A 20,854-nucleotide genomic window follows, 5' to 3' on the forward strand; every position below is an offset into this window, starting at 1 on the left:
ATATTGTGAATAACCAATTACACAGAGAGAAATTTGCAACAGAGGAGTGACCAGTATGAATAAATGTCTGATTGAAATAAGTGGTTTAGATAGGCTCATAAGACATCTGAATAAAATAGAAGAAAAAGAGAAGCATCGAAGGTTTATCTCCTTCAGTTGAAAGGGTTTATTTCCTGCTATGAACAGGTAGAGCTAATGTAGCCTTGAAGAAAACCAGTTCTTCCCTTCTGTATTTCATTTGCTTTAGGTTAGGAGTGAGGGGTGTGCCATTTGGGGGGGATTTAAAATCTGGCTGTAATTTAACAGAGATTTTAATATATTTAGCCATTCTTTTTGCAACTGCTGTTGCCTCTGGCTTATATTGTCCATTCTTGCTCTAAAGGAAAACTACCTGTACTCCCAGGTTTGATTCTGGGTCAGACACCTGCTGTACATAACCGTAACTGATTCCCATTTCCCTATGCAACCTTTTTTAAACACATAGCATAACGGGATGTGTGGCTGCTGGATCATTCATACAAGCTTGCACATTTTACAGGCTGGCAAATCAGCATTCAGGCAAATAGATAAAGATATTTTGCATATCCAGTAAGTTCACTTTCCACCTTGTATTTATTCTTACTGTTGGGATTGACCTGCTAAAGTCGTCTCAAGTAAGAATGAATCTGACATTATCCTAATCCCTGCTAGATGTTGGATATTTTTGAAACGTGAACCAATTTTAACACAATTGGCAGTTTGTGTTCAGGATTGGTCCAGGCACTGTATGTCAGAAATGAGGTGCATTGACCAAGCTGAAATGAACAGGTGTGCCACAGTAGTTGCTTGTAGCCATGTCTCTCATTTTCATGAGTGATAAAATTCACCTATAAATGCTTAATAATAAATATGTATATGGGACAGGGATATTAGTTAAATAAACTTTCCAGACCCAGTTAACCTTTGACTGCTTATTGTCCTACAAATGGGAACAAACTGTTCAGAGGGCTGAAAAGAAGACAGCAGGATACTAGATGCATTTTGAAGACTGAGGAAAACCAGAACAGGGGCCAACTTTGAGCCAGGCATAGGATTCAGCCATTCACACAGTGTCAGATTTTTATTTTTTTTCCCCATAAAGATAACAAATGTTGATTTTGTTTGGAATGTCTCTCTTAATTAGTTGTTATCATGGGAGATTAAGCTTCCAAAAATGTAAGAATCTTTGTTTCAGTTCACTGAAATTTGTGTGAAATGTTGTTCTATACTTTTTAATTTTTTTCTCTGTCAGCTACAGTTTTTCTTTCATAAATGTTATTTTAAGTGAAAACCTTACTTTCTGTTTTTCAAGATGCTTATCTCTTGTGAATCATCTGGTTTTATTGTATTCCAAAACCAGTGTTCTACGGATCTATCTTTTAAAATATCTTTTTACACATACTGTATTTGCAAGTGCCAGTGATGCTATTATAGTGTTTACACCTCCAGTGTTACCATAGTAAAGAAAAACATGTTTTAGATGCATTTTGGATTTATATTAGCCTGGGCATCAGAATCCAAAATGTCTTAAGTGGACTTAATCTTTTCTTTTTGTTACCCCTTTGCCTTCCTAACAGCTGAATTGTTTTCTTTTTGTTGTTTTTGTTTCCTTTTTCAGCAATGCGGCAACTTAGCATGTCTTACAGTTTTGACCTGTCAGGTAAAAGGTGCTATAACACCTGACGTGGTTATTGTGTTTACTGTGAAATTTGTTCCATCCATTTGTTTGTTTAACCCTCACGTAAGAAAGAAACATGAAGGGATTCTTCTAAGCCATGGTCAGTGAAAGGAAAGATTCAGCTAGATTTCCTATTTAAATCTATAGTTCTGCTACCAAATAGGGATATACACGTAGGAGGAACTACTATATTTCACCTGTAATTGAATTTTGTGAAGAATAAGGCGGTCCACAACTAGCCCTAAACCCTAGGAAAGGGCTTGGTACGCTAGTTCACCTTAAAGTCTGATTTTATTATTACCTAAATCAACCCTTTCCCCTGAAGCTTTACTTTTAAGCTAAATCTTTTAGTCTTTTAGTATTGGTTTGACCAGTAAATATAAGTACTGTAGTGTGTTAAACTCAAATGTCTAGGGCATCACTTTTTGACTTGACCATCTTCTACAATATTTTATTTCTTGAGATGATTCAAAAATTGTTAAATCATTCATTGAAATTTTTTAAATTAACATTTCACGTACACACACATTGCGCAGAGAAACTCCGATGTATATATCTATATTGTGTGTGTGCGTATAACTTAATCTCATTTATCAGTGCACTGCGGAACTCGTATGAAGAACAAGTGACTTCGCTATGTTGGAAGGCTTGCAGTCTTTGTTAGTTATACATGCTCGCTCCAATAAGCTTTGCAGCATTAAAATGTAAAAGAAGAGTGCAAAGCTTCTAACAAATCCACCATCTTGGAATTTTTTATTAATTTTTAATGTACCCATGTTCTTCTGTCTAATTCTCTGTGAATTCCCTCTCTTTGAGGAGGAAATCTCAGTGATCATTAGTTAAGCATTTAAAGTTTTAATGAGGATGCAGGACTTATCGCTGAGACTGACCCCCTGAGAAGGAAAACTACCTTCTATGTAGTGAAGGGTCCCATCTCTGCTGTAGTATTCTGCCTACAGCTGGGATGGGAACCTAATAGATGGCTAGATTTCTCTAGTGCCTTTTATTTTATAGGAAGGGTATAAGCAGTAACAGACTGCAATGTGCCTACAGTGCTCCTGAACACTCTCAGAGGTGTGTGCTCGGAGGTGTGAAGCCAAACGCCCTCATTCACAACCATTTAGATTCCTTCTTACCTCATACCAATGTGCCACATCAGCCCCTGAGACCTATGCACTGAGGGGAATCTCTACACTCAGATCTTATCCTTTCCATGCAGCTAGGAAGGCATGACTGAGAGCTGGTGCAGTTATGGGACCTCCACATGAATGATCCTATTCCTCCAGTAGATACCTAAGACAAGCAGGTTCCGAGTAAAATCCATCCCCTCATTCTGTGGGGAGGCAAAACCTTCTTTATTCCTCATTTGCCATCATACACAAGGAATAACCTGGGACTCTCACAAAGTTCTCCTCCTTCACCCCTATATCTCCAATTCATTCCCATGGGTTTTTCAGTGGGAGGAGGTAATATGGCCCAATGTTTTCCTATTTATCATCTAGAAAGACCATATTTGAATGGTTTATTACCATGATGTAAAGAAGCATGACAATTTGGTAATCCCAGCAGCAGAGTTTAGAATGAGCATCTAATATGGTGTATTATAACATTGTCTAATGGTGGCAAAATGTTCCCCTAGCCAGGGCTCATGTTAGGTGCTACTCTGTCCGTTTAAGATCTGGAAATTCCTTGCACGTAAGGTCAGATGCTAGTGTAAGCGCTCAAACTTTTATTTTTCAACTCTTCTGTTACTTCCAAATAAAGCTGAATGAGCTGATAGTGCAGGAGAGCAGAACAGAACATGGCAAGAGTACCTTTACTGATCAGCATAACAGGGAGGATATCCAGCACTATCCCTTTTACATGTGTCTGTTTCCTTATTCTCTTCTTGTCTTCAGTTAACTTGCTCTTTTCAGGATTCCTGTTCAGTCATGGATCTGAGACATGTTCCTACTTAGTTAAATCCAAAATGATTTTGCTTAACCATCCTTTATTAATTGATTATCATAACATCTTTGTTAAATACAAACTACTTCATAGCAACCTACAGTACTAAACTATGCCTTGGATTTGATCTTTCTGACTGACCGCTGAAGAACTCTTCCTGTTTTCTTTACCCATTTGCTAAATGTACTTTAACACTCATGTGATTCACACAGAGATGTGATACTGCTTTGTTGTCTAAATGATCCTGTACATGATGTTTGGAAGCAAATTCAGGGGTGATGAAAACGTTCTCACAAGGAGAAGTGAGACAACAGATCAGACAACACAAAATGATTTAGTTTGGGATGTAAATAAAATGCAGACAAATGGTTTTGTTTAATTTTGTTGCTTTGTTGATACTTTTGCTTTATTCTTTATTTTGATGGGAAGGTTTTAAATTTGCTTCCATTTTGTAATTATTATTTTCACATTTTTTCTTGGTGTTTGTTTTCATTGCTGCCTGCCCAGCTGAAGAGATCTCATAAAAATATAAACTCTCACTGAAAAGCAGAACCTTCCTCTCAATTTTTCATGCTAAAGAAAATGTTCTTGGCCCTGCTACAGCAGCTTTGTGCTGTTCTGGTGTTCCAAAGCAGCTGTAAAGCTAGCTTAGCCGAGTAGTGAAGGATTCCCCTTGTGTTAGGGAAACTTGAGGGTGTTGAGCCAGTGTGGCTGGTATGTGTCACTCTTCTCAGCCATTGGCACAGGGAACATTTCTAGGGGAAATACGATGTGCACAAGACTTCCCTATTCCCAGCTGGCAGAATAGAGCCATTGGTAGCTGGGTATAAGTCACAGCAGTCTTAAAGGTAGCTTAAAGCCACTTTTGCTTCCCTCGACCGACTGTGTTGAATATGGCTCAAAAGACGGGAGCATCTGACCATAAACATAGAACCCATTTTGTCTTCTAAATTGAACATACAAAAAATGAAATAACTGCTGCAGAAACTGCTGTTTTTCATATTTACAGAGTTAATACTTTCATTGTTTTCCAAAGCTGCTGTGCCCAGGCTCCAGTAGGGGTTGTTCTTCATAAGCCCAAATCTCAGAGACGTTGAGCAGAATCCTTTTGAATGTCAGGAAAATCCACATCATTTGAATGTCAGGAAAATGCTCAGGAAAGGCAGATAATCTGTTAGTTTAGTTACCATGGTATTGAGCTTGGTACCCACACCTAGAAAAATAATTTTTCAATATACTGATTAATTAGTTTTCTTGTCTGAATTAAATATGCAAGTCATCTATCATAATGAAGAGCATACCTTTGTGCTACAATTACTCATCATATAGTCTTTTCCCAGTATTCTCACAATGTAACTAATGTAGGAGAAACCTATATTAATTCGGAGAATCCATTTTCTTTTCTGCCTTCGGTTTAACATGCTGTAAAAATGTTAAGGCAAAGGAGCATATTTTACAGTAGAAACCAGGTCCAGTTTTCTGTTCCCATCATGTGTCAATGAAAGCTGTTTAGGACAGAAACACCATATGGTTAGTTAACATATAATCTGTGATCTACTTAATTCCCTGTTTCATAAGAGAAGAAGTAGTCTTACATGTAGATAAAAACAAATTTCAATTTATCCTAGTTTTTTTGGTCTTTCGCTCTCTCACACACATACCTTAGAGACTAGTCACAGACATAGAAGTAGCAACACAAAAGGAATTAACAAAATATGGCTTATGTAGTCAAGTTATCAAACTCACAGCTTTTTGTTGTTTCCACGTGGCCTGAAATATTTGATAGCTTAAGAGAATCTAAGAGAAACCAAAAGTATTTATCCTAATGCTTCAACTAGTATTTACCTTGGAATCAGTGACTTGCAACCCAGTTAACGAATGCTGCTGCCCCTATTTGTTTGGCAAAACTTAATTTCTGCTGTAATACAGTGTTCACTGCAGGACCCCCTAGATACACGTGCTTGTCTGGGCAGCAGCTGAATCACCTCAGAAATGTTCACAATCATTTGTATGATCTAGAACTGGTTCAGATATTTTATGGGTATTTTTTTGTTATAAATTTAGTCCACTCTTGGTTTCAGCTAATTGTTTGCAAACCAAATCTGATTTTCTTCATGGGCATTCATTACTAATAAGTATCAGTTTATTGGTTATTTGTGAGCTGTCCACCTTGATTATTCAATCTTTTTTTTAGGAGCGGTGTGGTTAATCAGCACATGGCAATGTTTCTGATTCCTGATTAGATTACTGAAACATTTTAAATAGGAAAATAACGGATGTGACTAGAGGGTAACAAACAACACTGTTAGAATTTTGGGGCAAATTGTGCTGAAATCTGTGAAACTTTATGCGTTCACATTTTTTTCCACAAGTAGCCAGCAGTTGTCCACATGTTCACAAATAACTAATAGTCTGACCAGGTGAATCCTAGCAAACTGAACTCAACCCTTTTATTCACAAACTTTTTTTTGCAAATTAGGCATGTGGATTTTTTGGTTTGTTTTGTGTGTGTGTGTGTGTGTGTGTGTGTGTGTTTGTTTTTTCAGAAAATCTTTCCCTTTGGATTTCCTCAGAGTAGAGGGAGATGATGGATGACATGTTGTATTTAAGAGCTATTCAAAACAAATTTGATATATTATGTTCTAGTAGATTCACCTGAAGTTTCACTTGTATTTCAGGGTATTGCAGTAAATCAGTAAACACTTCTAAACTTTTAAGTACTTCTTTCAGTTGTGGGCTTCCTGTCTAAAAATAGAATTCTTCTAGGTTTTGTGTGTATGGATAGGCAACACAAATGATAGATGTCTCACATGTCCCATACTTTGGTCAAAAAAGGGCACCTGCATGTTTAAGAAACGTTGACCTGTAAAATCTGTGACCTGAATATACAGTTCTCCACATCTCTTCCCCTGACGCTAGGAGCCCCTTTTCCAAGATCTGGATGCCACCCCTTACTTGGATATTTTTGTAGGATGCAAGTCACCTGCATACACCACCTACCAACTCACAAGTGCAAAGGCTATGGACATAAGGTCATTTCTTCTACTCCCCATTCTTCAGGCAGTGAGATCACTGTCTTGTATTCCCAAGAAGGGTTTTGATGGGAGAGAAGTTGCACATAGCCATCCTGTTCTTGCTGCCATGCCTGGTTCTCTGGCTCTTAAGAGCTATTATGTGCAAGATTTCCCTAGCTACAGTTAAGGGGATTTCCTGAGAAACTGTATGCAAGTGATCATGAGGTTTGTCAGCCCAAGAGGCAGCACAGGCAGCAGGAATCTTTTTTCTACTACTGCTACTACAAGATGGGGATGAGAGGGCAGAGCCTTCTGGAATCGTGTTGGGCAGTGGCAACATCAGGAAGACAACTGATGTTGTCCCCTTTGAAAATCAGGAAGGAGGGGAAAAAAGCCATTCAGCCCCAGAAGATATTGTACCATTCAAGAGGCCCATTAGTAATACCCTAGAAGACATAAAAATAAAGAGTGGAGAAGTTCAGAGGCCTAGATGGAAGACTCTTGGCCGGGAAAACCTGGAGGCTATAATAATAGTGTAGTATTCAGATTCACAGGCTTGGAGTAGTCCCATGATCCAGATAGTCCCTTTTCTCACTTCTGTAGTTGCAGGTAAAATTTTATTGAGAAATTACACCGTACTCTCTGCCCTCCACCTATTTTGTTTTCCTACTTCCAACATTTAGCCTTTAAAAATGTGTAACTAATTTAACTCAGATTATTGTTTGAAGTAAAAATCTACCTAAATGAGAATCTTGTACAACAGGCAAATTACTATAAATTGTGAGCACAAGGTAATTTTAGCCACCAGTGAAGCTGCACCTATTCAATTCCTGTAATGCAGACAATTTACCACAGGGCAAATTATGCTGTACCAGGATAAACTATGTCTGTACTAGCTATTGACACCAGTGCAGCTGCACAAGTGACTAAAAAGGATGATCCAGTGATTAGTGTGCTAGCCTCGGATATGGGAGGCTCAATTCCCTGCTCTGCCACAGAGACCCTGTGTGACCTGGGCCAAATCACTTAGCATCTCTTTGCCTTCGTTCTCTAGATGTAAAATGCTGTAAGGAATAATACTTCCTTAACTCACAAGGGTGTTGTGAGGACATTATGAGGTAGTCATTCACTACACTGATGGGGATCATATAACTGCATAGATAGAAAGGCCAGATGCTTAGGTAAATATGCAAACCAGAGATGTAAATATTCCCACTAAATGTCGTCCCTTCCAAATACACAGAAAATTTTTAAACATATTGAAACCTCACCCGTTCTCTGCTCTTTTTCTGGGTTAAAACCGACATGTCAATCTCACCTTTTCCCCCTAGCCAGTATATCGAGAGCTAGATTATTGTCTAGGTTTAGATGGCACAGCAGACCTCATGCCTACATTATATGTGCCTCATTCTGATCTCATCCTGGTGACTATCCAGAGCGCCTTTTCTGAACTCAATGAAGTTACACGCATGTAAAATCTGTGTAGGAGTAAATAGAATCAGGCCCCATGATTCCATTGTTACATGATGCAAGACTTGACCAAATGCATATATTTTCATTTTTAATATGTATTAAAATATAAACATGGGATTATGCACTGAACAGCAATGACAATGAGTTATACATATGAAAAGAAAGCATAATAGTTTGTGTTTGTTTTGTGTCAAAACTCATAATTTCAATGTAGAATGGTCTTGGTATTCACTGGAGATCCACCTGTCTGGTTTTAGCAGTGCATCCCTGTTTCTTTGGATTCTGATTGTTTAGCTAATTGTAGCAAATCATTAGATGGCAGGATGTTTACTCCTTTAAATGAGGATGTTTTTTAATGCTAAAGTATAAAAAAATCAGAATGCGCTGCTATTTTTTCCACTGCTCTCATTCTGTCACATCATGTCTGTACCACACACCATGACCTGTAATTTTCTGAGCAACATGTTGCTAAAGTAAAATAACCTTACACATGTAATTATCATAGCGAGGTTTTTCTCTGTGCGCACTGCCTCGGCAGTAAGAGCTGAGAGGGGTATCATAAGTTGATTGCCATGATATTTGTTCCTTCTAAGGTCCAAGTACAACCATTTTGTTTCTTTTGCCAGATGTATCCACACCAGACGCCTCAGGAAAATTAGCAGACAGCTCTGTAGTAAATGGTGGCTTGACACCACAGGTAAAGGTGAATGGCGTCAGCACTACCCAAGTGACAGTGCAGCGAAAGAGACTCCTTAAAGCCCCTACATTGGCTGAACTGGATAGCTCGGATTCAGAGGTAGGACAACAGGGGCCCATGTTTTCTCCTCAATTGAATTTCAGAATTTAGTCTTTCTAGTGATTCATGGAACTAATAAACTGGGGCAATAATTTCATAGGTACTATTTAATCCTGGGGCTTTCTTAGTTATAATTTGAGGATTGGCTTACTGCATTGCCAACCACAAAAAGTTCAAAAATCATAAGTCACATCCTAAATAATCATGATAGTTACAGTGTGAGCAAGTCTTGTAAATGTATTGCAAGTAACACAATTTTGGTCCCCATGCAGGAGCATTCTCTGAAGGCCCCAACTGTGACTATGACCCCAATGTGCTAGGCACTGTACAAAAACATAGTGAGAGACAGTCTCCCCAGGGAGTTTTCAATTCAGCACAAAGCGTGGGGGGTGAGTTTGTGATGTGGGAGCTGAAAATGAGACCTACCAAACTCATCTCATTTATGGGCAACCACATATCCTTTAGATCAGTGGTTTTCAAGTTTTTTTTCTGGGGACCCAGTTGAAGAAAATTGTTGATGCCTGCAACCCAACGGAGCTGGGCATGAGGGATTTGGGGTGTGGGAGGGGCTTAGGACTGGGGCAGAGGGCTGGGGTGTGGAGGTGAGGGCTGCAGGGTGGGGCCGGGAATGAGGGGTTCAGGGTGTGAGAGGGGGCTCTGGGCAGGGGACTGGGGTGTAGGAGGGGGTCAGGGCTCTGGGCTGGGGGTGCAGGCTCTGAGGTGGGGTGGGGATGAGGGGTTTGGGGTGCAGGAGAGGGCTGTGGGTTTGGGGGGGCTCAGGGTTGAGGCACGGGCTTATCTCCGGTGGCTCCTGTTCAGGGGTGCAGCCAGGCAACACAGACCACGCTAAGCCCCAGAAGCAGCCAGCAGCAGGTCCAGCTCCTAGGAGGAGGCGCGCAAGTGGCTCTAAGTGGCTTCCACTTGCAGGCATGGTGCCCCCTCTCTCCCCCCTGCTCCCATTGGCCAGTTCTTGGCCAATGGGAGTGTGGAGCTGGTGCTTGGGGTGGGGACAGCACACGAAGCGCCGTGGTCCCCCTGCCTAGGAGTCGGACCTGCTGCCGGCCACCTCTGGGGCACAGCGCAGTGTTGGAGCAGGTGGGAATAGCCTGCCTTAGCTGGGCAGCACCGCTGATGGGACTTTTAACGGCCCAGTCAGTGGTGCTGACCAGAGCCGCTGAGACCAAGTTCCTTCCATTCTGTGACCCAGTTCTGGGTTGCGACCCACAGTTTGAAAACCACTGCTTTAGATGGAAATAACGTTGAATCTAGCTCAGCTCAAGCAGAGATCTGATGACCTGCAGTAAAAACATTACACCTGCAAGAGTATCTGGAAAATAACATTTATTAAATCAAGTTCTGACCTATTGGGAAATTACATAAGCAGTCTTTACCTCTCTGGAGAGGATGCATCAACAAACTCTCAGACACACTGCTCAGTCTCTAAATATGCTCTCCAATAAATTCCCCATCCTGTTCTTAAAGAAACAGCTCCCATTAACCAAAATACAAACACTAAATCTAACAACAAAACAAATAATCCAAATTAACTTCTAAATATAATGTTTTGCAAAATGATCCAGCAATAACTCCTATTTTCTTTCTTACACACAGTTTTCTCCCATATGGTTCATTTACAGGATTTGAACCCAGAACCTAAAAGTCCACACTCTGTATCTCTTCCACATCAGCTATTGGAGCCTTGGTAGTGCAAAGTATACTATTATCCCCTGTGTGAATCAGCTGAGAAAGGGGGAAACAATGCACAATTTACAAATGATTATACAGCCATTTGTGTTACACTAGTGGAATGTTGCGCATAAGGATTTGTGGTTTCTGTTCCTGGTTCTGGGAGCAGAGTGTAATCTAGAGATTACAGAAAGCATAGCCAAGTGTAACAGTGTCCCTGTTTCTGGGTAAACTGTGAGGATTGAACATGGCGCCTGTACCTGGAGGTAAAAGCATGTGTCTCTATCATTTATGCTAAAAAAAATGTGTGTGTCAGTGTGGAGGCAATAGAGTCATAAAATTCTGTATGTGGTAATGCTGCTAGAGGGTCACAGCATCACTGCAGTTTTATGGGTTATGTAAGCACATAATTGGGCATGTTCAGTCTGAAAGGCAGTGTGACAAAGTGGATGAGATTTGGGTCTTATTCATAGCTTTGCCTGAAGTAACCTCTCTTATCTAACCTGTAAAATAGGTATACAATAGTAGTGGATGAGGCTTTGTTAATAATAAGACTGAGGGGCAACAAAATAGTAACAGCAGTCAGTAAAAGACCTGAGATTCTGTAGCTCAGTGCTAGGCTAATGCATCACTATCTTTGACTTGCAAAAATGAACTGAGTAAGTAAAAAGAAAGTCAGAAAGATAAAGATAAATGTAAATTGATTCTCATAGGAAGGAATAATCAAATGCATGACTATGAATTGGGGTTACAGCACAGACTGAGATACCACATAGGGAATGCTCTGGAGGATTCAGCAAATATTTAAGTAAATCGACCATGCAATGATGTTGCAAAAAAGACAAATCTTATATTGATTTGAATTAACTGAATAGCTTGTGAAACAAGCAAGATAATCATGCTACCCTGCTCAGTGCTGGTTAGGTCTCAGGCACAGTGCTGTGTTTAGTGTTAAAGAAGTAAAAAAGATAAATTAAACAGCGGGAAGTTACAGATTGACAGAAGTTGGGTAAAAGGACCTGTGAGGAAAATTTAAAGAGAACCAAGCAAGATCATTATTTATATTGAAATACCCCATATTTATTTTCTGATTTTTAAGTTTGTGGCATATATAAATGATGAGGATTTGTATTCTAATTGTCTGTGAATGACTCAGATATTTCCGTGCTTGTGACAGTACAGAGCGTGAACTGAGGTAACCTGTTTAGAATTACTCACTGGGGGTCCCCAGATTATAACTTTACAATCTCCTCTGAAGAGGAGGTAGCACATAGCTACACTGCCCCAGGAGCAGGCCAGAGAACAAACTGTGACTCAACTCCCAATTCTTCACCTGTTACTCCTTTGTTCTGAGGAGGAGTAAATTTCCTCAGCTTTTTTGTGAGGCAGCTTATTATATCCCCATCTAGCTGGGTAGTGCTGTGAAGGGAGGTCTGGAGTCCCCTCTCTATTTACGTGTGAAGATCAGTATGAGGAATCAGGGCCTGCTCTCCCATCCTCCCACTACAGTCACAGTCAGAATAAGGAGACCCATACTCCCCTGCATGTCTGAATAAGGATGTGACAATCTAAGCCCTGGGTATTTTAATTATAGAAATCATCTCCTAACAAGGCCATATATATATACACTTAGCTGATTATATTGGTGGTGACACATTCAGACACTCCTCTCAAGATATGCTTGTAAGCAGATGTGCCTTTCTCAGAAGATAGGAGACTATACTTGTTTGGATCTGGATCTAAATGTGTCCAAACGTGTCTGGATCCAGGATTTTGATTTCATGCCACTTCTGCTTGTGAGATTTCATATTGCCTGCGTTGGAAATCAACAGCAGACATTGGCCTAGGCAAATTCCTCTCAAGAATCGTGAATAATTACTGCATATGATTCACTAGTATTAATTTGCCAAGGAAGCTTACCACTTTGGAGTCACAGTACAATAGAATAGTTCACGTTTTCTGTGCATATGAGGAGGATAGGCGAAGAGACAATTTAAAATAGTAAGTATGGAGTGTGTATTATCTAAGCAGAGCTGGTATTTATAAATAGTGGGAAATATAAAATAGCCATCACTCTCATTCTTTCCTAAGTTATTCAAAACAAAGAGTTTCCCTTGAATTCTTATATTGGTTCTGAGAAAGGTCTGTCCCACCTCAGAAGTAGCTGAAGGTCCAGCCCCACTTGCTGGGGGGGAAAAAGATGAGGATCCTGGAGGCAGGGGCAGTAGGCATACCTATAGAAGTCCTTTTGTTTCCCCTGCTGCTGTGTGCCTTTTTCAGCTTGATTTTGTGTGGTCCCTGGACAGATACTTCCACTGCCATGGCTGTCCCCCAGAAGCTCCCCTGAAAGAGTAAGTAGTAGCACAACTAACTGCAGAATTTGAGCTCATTCTCACTCCCACTGAACTCAATGGCAAAACGCCCTCAAATACAAATGGGAACAGGATTGACATACCTGTCTGCTGTAATTTAGACTGCCTAGCCTCTTGGGTTTGGACAGGTCAGCACCTGTCTGAGACCTGCCCCCGAATCCATCCTAGGCTTCAAAAATGAAACACGAAATTATTTAAAAAAAAATTGAACACTATTTTCAACCAAAATAGCTTTTTTACAAAATTGGAAATGTATACAATTTTCATTTCATTTTTTAACGTTTAAAAAAAAGTTTTTATGAAGCTGGAAAATAAAAAATGTAGTCTTTTTCTCTGAGCAGTTTTTCTTCTCTTCTCCCCTCCAGAAAAATAAAAAGTGGATGAGAGAAGAAAGAGAAGAAGAGAGGATGGGGAATGAAAAACTGAAAAAAATTAAAAACAGAAATGTTCAATAAAAATGTTCATAAGCATTATGAATAAATTAAAAATCATTCGTTTGTGAAACCTGTGGAGAAGAATGACTTTGAAATTGTCAAAAATGTTCATGGTTCCCCACCCCTATTTTCTGTCCAGCTCAAGGTGGAACCCCTTGTAGTTCCACAGCGGGGCACAGGAAGGAGTGAAGGGAGTATGCCTTAGGCAAGGCTGGCTCTACTGTTTTCGCCGCCCCAAGCAGCTCGCTGAATTGCTGCCACGGACGGTGGGAGCAGTCCGTGTACCATTAGGGCGGCATGCGCATGACTCTACTTTCCCTTTGGCCCTGACCTGCTCCTGCCACCTGCACAGGAGCAGCTCCAGACACCAGCACGCCAAGCGCGTACCTGGGGTGGCAAGCCAAGGGGGGCGCTCTGCCGGTCACCGCAAGGGTGGCAGACAGGTTGCCTTCGGCGGCATGGCTGTGGAGGATCCACTGGTCCCGCAGCTTTGGTGGACCTCTCGCAGGTGTGCCGCTGAATCTGCAGGACCGGGGACCTCCCGCAGGCAAGCCACCGAAGGCAGCCTGCCTGCTGTGCTTGGGGTGGCAAAATACCTAGAGCCGCCCCTGCACCCACGTGCCCCCGCTCTCCCAGGCCGGCCAGGGTGCTTAGCGAGGCAACACATGGATCCCAGCGCACGCCACTGACCTGCCAGGATCGAGCTCGAGCTCCCTGCGACAAACTCTCAGAAACCCCCCACCCCACCCTCTTGGTGCCGTTGCAGCTCGTCCAACCGGCTGCCGTGAGTCAGCTCCAGCTGGCCGCCCACAGGTGTTGCCTGAGTTACACGGGACCCCGGCACTCTCCTAGCTGAGCTGCAGCCCAACACTGGTGCATGTGAAATGTCCGCGCTCCTATCTCCACGGGCCCTGCTCGGGCCACTGGAGACGGCTTGGGAGGAGCAGGCTCTGAACCTGGCCCGAGACCCCACTGGGCTGGACGCTTGCAACTGGCTATGGCAGGGGTATTGTGCTAGGCTTTGCAGCCTCCACTGCTGGCCGCCAGGGCTGTCTCTACTGTTTTTGCCCCCAAGCAGCACGCCAAATTGCCGCCACAGACGGCGGGGGCAGTCCGTGTGCTGTTAGGGCGGCATGCGCGTTTCCATGGTAGTGGCAATTCGGCGGCAGCTTCTATCTTCAGCCGGAAGACAGAAGCTGTGCCGCCGTGGACAGCTAAACATAGAAGCAGCCACTGAATTGCCACCACTGCGGAAACACGTGAGCCGCCTTAACGGCACACAGACTGCCCCGCCGTCCGGCGGTAATTCAGTGTGCTGCTTGGGAGCAAAAACACAGGGACTGCTGCCCCTTGTAGATTGCCGCCCCAAGCACCTGCTTGGGATGCTGGTGCCTGGAGCTGGCCCTGGCCGTAGGGCCAGCCTTCCCTATTTGCTGCTCATCTAGCCTGCCCCACAGGCATTGGCTCTGCTCCATTTGGAAAAATTAAAGGGAGCATGGAGCTTTTTAATTAGAAAAAGGCACTAGCAGGTTTCTTATCTCTTCATCTTAACTTTTTAGCTGCTCATTCCTCTGTCCATGAAAGAATAAATGAAAAATATCTATGACTGTAATAGCCTAGGGTTTGGTTTGGTTTGGTTTTTTTAACTGCACTGTCATGGCATAATTCCCCAATCTGAACCTTAAGAGTCCAAAAAACATGGGGTACCAACATGAATTCCTCTAAGCTTAATTACCAGCTTAGATCTGATAGCTGCCACCAATCAGGACTTGGAATGCCTGATATACTCTGGTCCCCCCAAAACCTTCCCTGGGGACCCCCAAGACCCAGACCCCCTGGATCTTAACACAAGGAAAGTAAACCCTTTCTCTCACCGGTGCCTCTCCTAGGCTTTCCCTCCCTGGGTTACCCTGGAAGATCACTGTGATTCAAACTCCTTGAATCTTAAAACAGGGAGGAATGTCCCTTCCCCGCTCCCCTTTCCCCCTCACCCAGAGGCAATACAGATTCAAGCTCCCTGAATCTAAAACAAAGAGGAAATTTACCTTCCCCCCTCTTCTATCTTTCCCTTCTCCCACCAATTCCCTGGTGAGCACAGACTCAGTTTCTTTGAGCCTTAACAAGGGGAAAAAATCAATCAGGTCTTTAAAAAAGAAAACTTTTAATAAAAGAAAGAAAGAGTAAAGATAATCACTGTAAATTCAAGATGGAATATTACAGGGTCTTTCAGCTTATAGACTCTAGAGAGAAGCCTCCCCCAGCAGAAATACAATTTAAAATACTTCCAGCCAAATACACATTAAATTTCTACCAGCCAGATACACATTTACAAATAAAGAAAACAATCAAAAGATTAAACCGCCTTTCTACCTTTGTACTTACTAAATTTGAACAGAAGATTAGAGAGCCTGTAGGTACTTGTGGTCACTCTCAGAACCCAGAGAGAACACGGACCAAGGACACAAAACACACACAAAAGCTTCCTTCCACCCAGATTTGAAAGTATCTTGTCTCCTGATTGGTCCTCTGGTCAGGTGTTCCAGTTCACTGTTTGTTAACCCTTTACAGGTGAAAGAGACAGTAACCCTTAGCTATCTGTTTATGACATGCATCAATAGCTGTTTTCACCAATCTAAAAGTTTAATGTTGCATTTTGAACAGCAGTTGTTCTTCACAAAGTTTATATTTATCAGCTGTAAGAGAGCTTTTTGGAACCCTCCTTTTGACCTAGTAAGTGTTACCAGATAGCTGTCTGCATGGAATTTAAAAAGCAAACTCACAGGTTTTTCTTGGGTTTCTTGTATTCAGCATAGTGTACTTGTAATCCACACTTCTGAGTATGGTGTTCTGTCCCATCTAGTGGCACCAAGACCACTTAGAGATGAAAGAGCCTGCTCTACAGCCTTAGCTAACAGTAGAGGCTCATGCACTAAGTTCCAGGTTCAATCCCGCCTGCTGACGACCGGGGTCTGTCAGTGTTACATACTGATCGTCTGATCATAATTTGTGACTTTCTGGCCTTGGTGATGCCAGTTGTTAATGTGATGTTCCTGTCAGCTTTTCTTTCCTGATTTTTCTTAAACAGACGGGGCACTTTTTCAGTTACTGGAGATTTTCCTTCATAAGAATCATCTACCTCACTAAAAGCTTGTCTACACTTACTGGGGGATCAACAAGCGCAATCAATTCATCAGCAGTCTGTTTAGCGGGTCTAGTAAAGACCCACTAAATTGACTGCAGATTGCTCTCCCGTCGACTCCTGTACTCTACTGGATCAAGAAGAGTAGGGGGAGTCGATGGGAGAGCGTAGTGTGGACCCCGCAGTAAGTAGATCTAAGCTACATCAATTTGAGGTATGCTATTCATGTAACTGAAATTGTGTAGCTTAGGTCGAATTTGCCCTGTAGTGTAGACAAGGCCTCACGGTCTCTGAGACAGAGAGGCTGAGTTGCTTGCCTGTTTTCAGAGTGAGTCACTGGTTTGATTTGTAAACCCCAAGAGTATAGGAGGTAACTCTGCAAACCTCCTTTGTTAAAAGCATTTATGTCAGAACTCAACAGTATTCACAAACATTCCTTCAGCCTAGTATTCTTTTGTTACGCTCCAATGATATACTGCAGCTTGTTTGTATGAGATAATTTAGGCTGTAGGTTTTAGGTGTGGACAGTCTACAATTCTATTGATTCAAAGAAGCACGACTCTTTAACCACCCATTAACTGAAAAGTGTTATTCAAAGCCCATTTCACTCACATTGACTCACCCATCATCTCCCAGAACTTGTTAGTGCTTGCCTGCTATGATGAGAACATACTTATGTAATGAATGAGGTTTCTTTAAACACAGAAGGAAGGAGAAGTGCACCAGGATTAGAGATTAGAGAACAGGGTTGTGGAGATTAGTGATTAGATTAATTGCTCTTTAGTGGGTCACATGTTCACCAGGGTCACACCTCATTCCTTTGGAGATCAGAGGATGTTAAGTGCTTGAATCCTAATTTCTTGCTGATATGAGGTACATACTTGTATTAATCTGTCCTGCTAGGCCTTCAGTGCCAAAAGTAATTATTAAGGAAAAGGCAGATTACAACAGAGTCACCTAGCTTTCTATTCCTGTTTTTAATAATATAATTAAATATATTAAGTATGTACTGTATATTCCAGTTTGTAGCAAAAGATTAACTTGGAAAAATCTATTTCACGAGGCTTGCCTGGTTTCAATATTTTTTGCAGGTGTGTTGTTGGAATATTAGTGATTTAATGATAGAATGTACCTGTGGTGTGATATGGGTTGGGTGGGTGGTTGAGAGTGAGAGAGACCGCCTCTGGAGAATTCTAATTCTTCCAATTTTGCTTACTTCCAGGAGGAGTCTCTGCACAAATCAGCAAGCAGCAGTAGTGTCTCTCCTTCCCAAATGGAAGACTCCTTTCAAGAGACCACCTCTGGTAGAAAGAGTAAGTGTTCCATGTCTAGGGAGCAGAGTGGTTATTTTGCTTTCCCACCTCCTAGCATTTTCTGTCACACAAATTTTGCATGAGCATTTTTTGCTAATTAGTCAGAGCAGATCAGTGTTTGTGGATAAGTATGTAGGACTCACCCCTAGAAAAGAGACCTGCTCAATAGGTTAACATTGATTCAATATCCTCTTGACTGACATGAAAGGGTAGGCCTATTGGATACTGTACAGATATAAGTTACAAAGCCGCATAGTTCTGAAGACAAGTAAAACAAATACACGTGTTTTAAATGAAGGAAAATATTGTTAAATGGGGAAGGTAGTCTTTTTCTAGAATTGAATTTGCTATATGAACAGAGGTCTCCACTAAGACAATGCAATGGAATTAACTCATTTACTTTACTAGAATAATTGATCGCCAGCAAAGTACTGTGACCCTTCTTTCCTTTTTAAGCTACTAAAAATATTTAGTCAGAAGCATTCATACTGTGATGTGCCTTTAAAAAGAAAAACAAACAAACGAACAAAAAAAAACCTGTTCAGAATACAGAGTTGCATATGTTCTGTGACTGAGGCCAGGTCTCCATTCAAAAGTTAAGTCGACTCAGCTATGTTGCTCAGGGGTGTGAAAAATCCACACCTCTGAGCGATGTAATTAAGCCAACCTAACACCCACTGTAGACAGTGGTAGGTCAGTGAAGAATTCTGTCAACCTAGCTGCTGCCTTTCAGGGAGTGTGATGAGGTCCCCGGGATCCAACCTGGACTCTGGGACCGCTGAACCCTCTGTCCCTCCAAACTGGCTGGCTCAGTTCAAAGTGTATCCTCCAGATGTTCTTCCAGGTGTTGAGTTGGGGAGGGAGAGAGGCCAAGTGATGATGTCACTTTCCCTCTTTTATATTTTCTTCAAGCTTGCTGGAAAGATCTCTGCTGAGATGTGGGGATCAGGCACTTCCCATTGCATACATGGTGACTCTGAGAAGTCTCTGGGATAGTGGATTCTTTCCTGGATGAATGTTGATGAGCCACTGGCTAATCCTTTGTTGCAACTGAAAGATTGACTGTGAGCATCTGCCAACCTCATAACATATTTCGGTAACACACACGTAGCAAAACTTCATAGCTTTACATACAGTGATAGTACATACAATCCAACAGGATAGTAATGTTCAACTGATCAAGATTTTTAAAAATGATTTCTCACAAGGCATACTTTCTACAGAATATATCATCATCCTATCATAGTAATGAATATGGGAGTTGCAGGGTGCTACTTTGAGACCCTGAGTGTCACAGAAAGGTAGATGAACTAGACAACAGGAGCGCCATTCTCCTCGCAGTAGTGAGGGTCTAAACTGAACAGTTACAGCCGCACAGCTGCTGTAGCATTTCAAGTATAAACACCTCTTATATTCCTTTTAATTTTAAAGGGGATATTAGTTGCACTACAAAAGAAAGTACATTTCCTTTTTATAATTATAAAATGAAAAAAAAATTGCTTTGTAGTGTAGATTTTTTGCAAATAATGAGCAAAAGAAAAAACTAAGTGAATATGCATTTTAAAGTTTTATTTAGTATTGTCAAAATAGACTTTATCTGAAGATAATACATTTATGAGACTAATGTACAAATTCTGTTCTCACTCTGGTCTTAATGTAGACTTCAGCTGAGTTATTCTGGCTTTACACTGGCATAACTAAGAGTAGGATTTGGCCTTGCCTTTCCATATTATTACAGGAAAAGAGGAGACATATAGAAGCTCCCCAATCAGTGTATGCATACTGTGCAGTTCCTTTAGGAATAAGGTACAGTTAGTTTAGTCATTGCAAAGCCATAAACTGTCTTTAACCATTTCAGCTGTACAGCAGTATATACTGCAGTTGCTGTTCTTTATCAAGTAGTTGTTTTAGATCTTTGAATTATCCTTAGAGCTTTAATATTATTCTGATGAACAATGAAACCTATCATCATCAACCACTCAAGCGATTGACAAAAATTGGTTGCTTAACACTGATGATCTTCTAATACTGTTGAATCAGACTTTTTTTCAGCATATGTGGGATACATGTGGGCGGCCCCTTAAAGGATCACTGTCAACTTACAGTTGGCTCTAAATGTAGATTTTATAAAAAGAAAATTTTATGCAACTTAAGACAAATAGAAATGTATCCTGGAACTTTTTATATAATCCCACTGAGAATAGTTGGTTGTAAATACATTAAAAATACCTAGTGTTTCTAATAAACAAAGTGCTGCCAATGCACCAAGTAAAACAAATGAAAAAACGGAGACATTTTTTTCTCTGTCATCTCTTTCAATTACAGTTGTCTTAGATGTTACTCTGTAATAATATTTAGTTAAAACAGATTGACGTTAGCATGATTTTTAATTTGAGAGTGTGTCTAAATATTTTCATGTTTCCAAAACATAGGTTTCTCTGAAATCATTTCTGTATTATTGTTAGCATTTTTTTCTTATGCACTCTCTATGAAAACAGCGGCAAAGTAGGTTGAGTGCATCCTTCAGTGCCCTTTGATTTTAAAATTTATATTCAACAAGAGCAGAATCTGAGTGAATACCAGCAAACTGCACCTTCAGAAACCTGAATTATGCACAAAGATTGGTATTTGGACATTAGTAGTGTAATTGCATGCCCACAAGTGTATTTTTTATAGGGGTGAAACTGTAGGTGCCTTTGCATTTTTGTGGGAACATGCACTTCGGTTTTGAAAATATGGCCCATTTAAAGACTATATGAAGATATTCTATCTTGTGTTCAGGGACGTCCTTAGCCATAGGCAAAATAGGCAGCCACCTAGGGATCAAAAGGTCTGGGGGCACCAGACGGGAAGCAGTGGAGCATGTAAGAGCAAGGCTGCTGGGTCCTAGAGAGAGCTGAATGCAGCACAGTCTGAGGGAGGGGATTGGCTGCTGGGAAGGGCTGGGAGAAGGAACTCACCTGCAGAGGTGGAAGCTTATATGG

The 20,854-nt window shown here is 41.3% G+C and overlaps 1 protein-coding gene across 2 annotated transcripts in view; it reads left to right on the plus strand.

The window, feature by feature from the left end:
- Nucleotides 1-20,854, plus strand: part of SPIRE1 (spire type actin nucleation factor 1) — a 207,449-nt gene that overhangs the window by 163,491 nt on the left and 23,104 nt on the right. The window contains exons 9-11 of one of the 2 annotated variants that reach the window (XM_032789634.2): nucleotides 1,637-1,678; nucleotides 8,757-8,926; nucleotides 17,780-17,870. In XM_032789634.2, the coding sequence (XP_032645525.1) occupies nucleotides 1,637-1,678; nucleotides 8,757-8,926; nucleotides 17,780-17,870 (303 nt within the window). The remainder of the gene's footprint in view (nucleotides 1-1,636; nucleotides 1,679-8,756; nucleotides 8,927-17,779; nucleotides 17,871-20,854) is intronic. The other variant, XM_075062929.1, reaches the window with a different exon arrangement.

This window comes from Chelonoidis abingdonii, chromosome 2 (genome assembly GCF_003597395.2).
Source record: "Chelonoidis abingdonii isolate Lonesome George chromosome 2, CheloAbing_2.0, whole genome shotgun sequence".
NCBI classification, from domain to species: domain Eukaryota; kingdom Metazoa; phylum Chordata; order Testudines; family Testudinidae; genus Chelonoidis; species Chelonoidis abingdonii.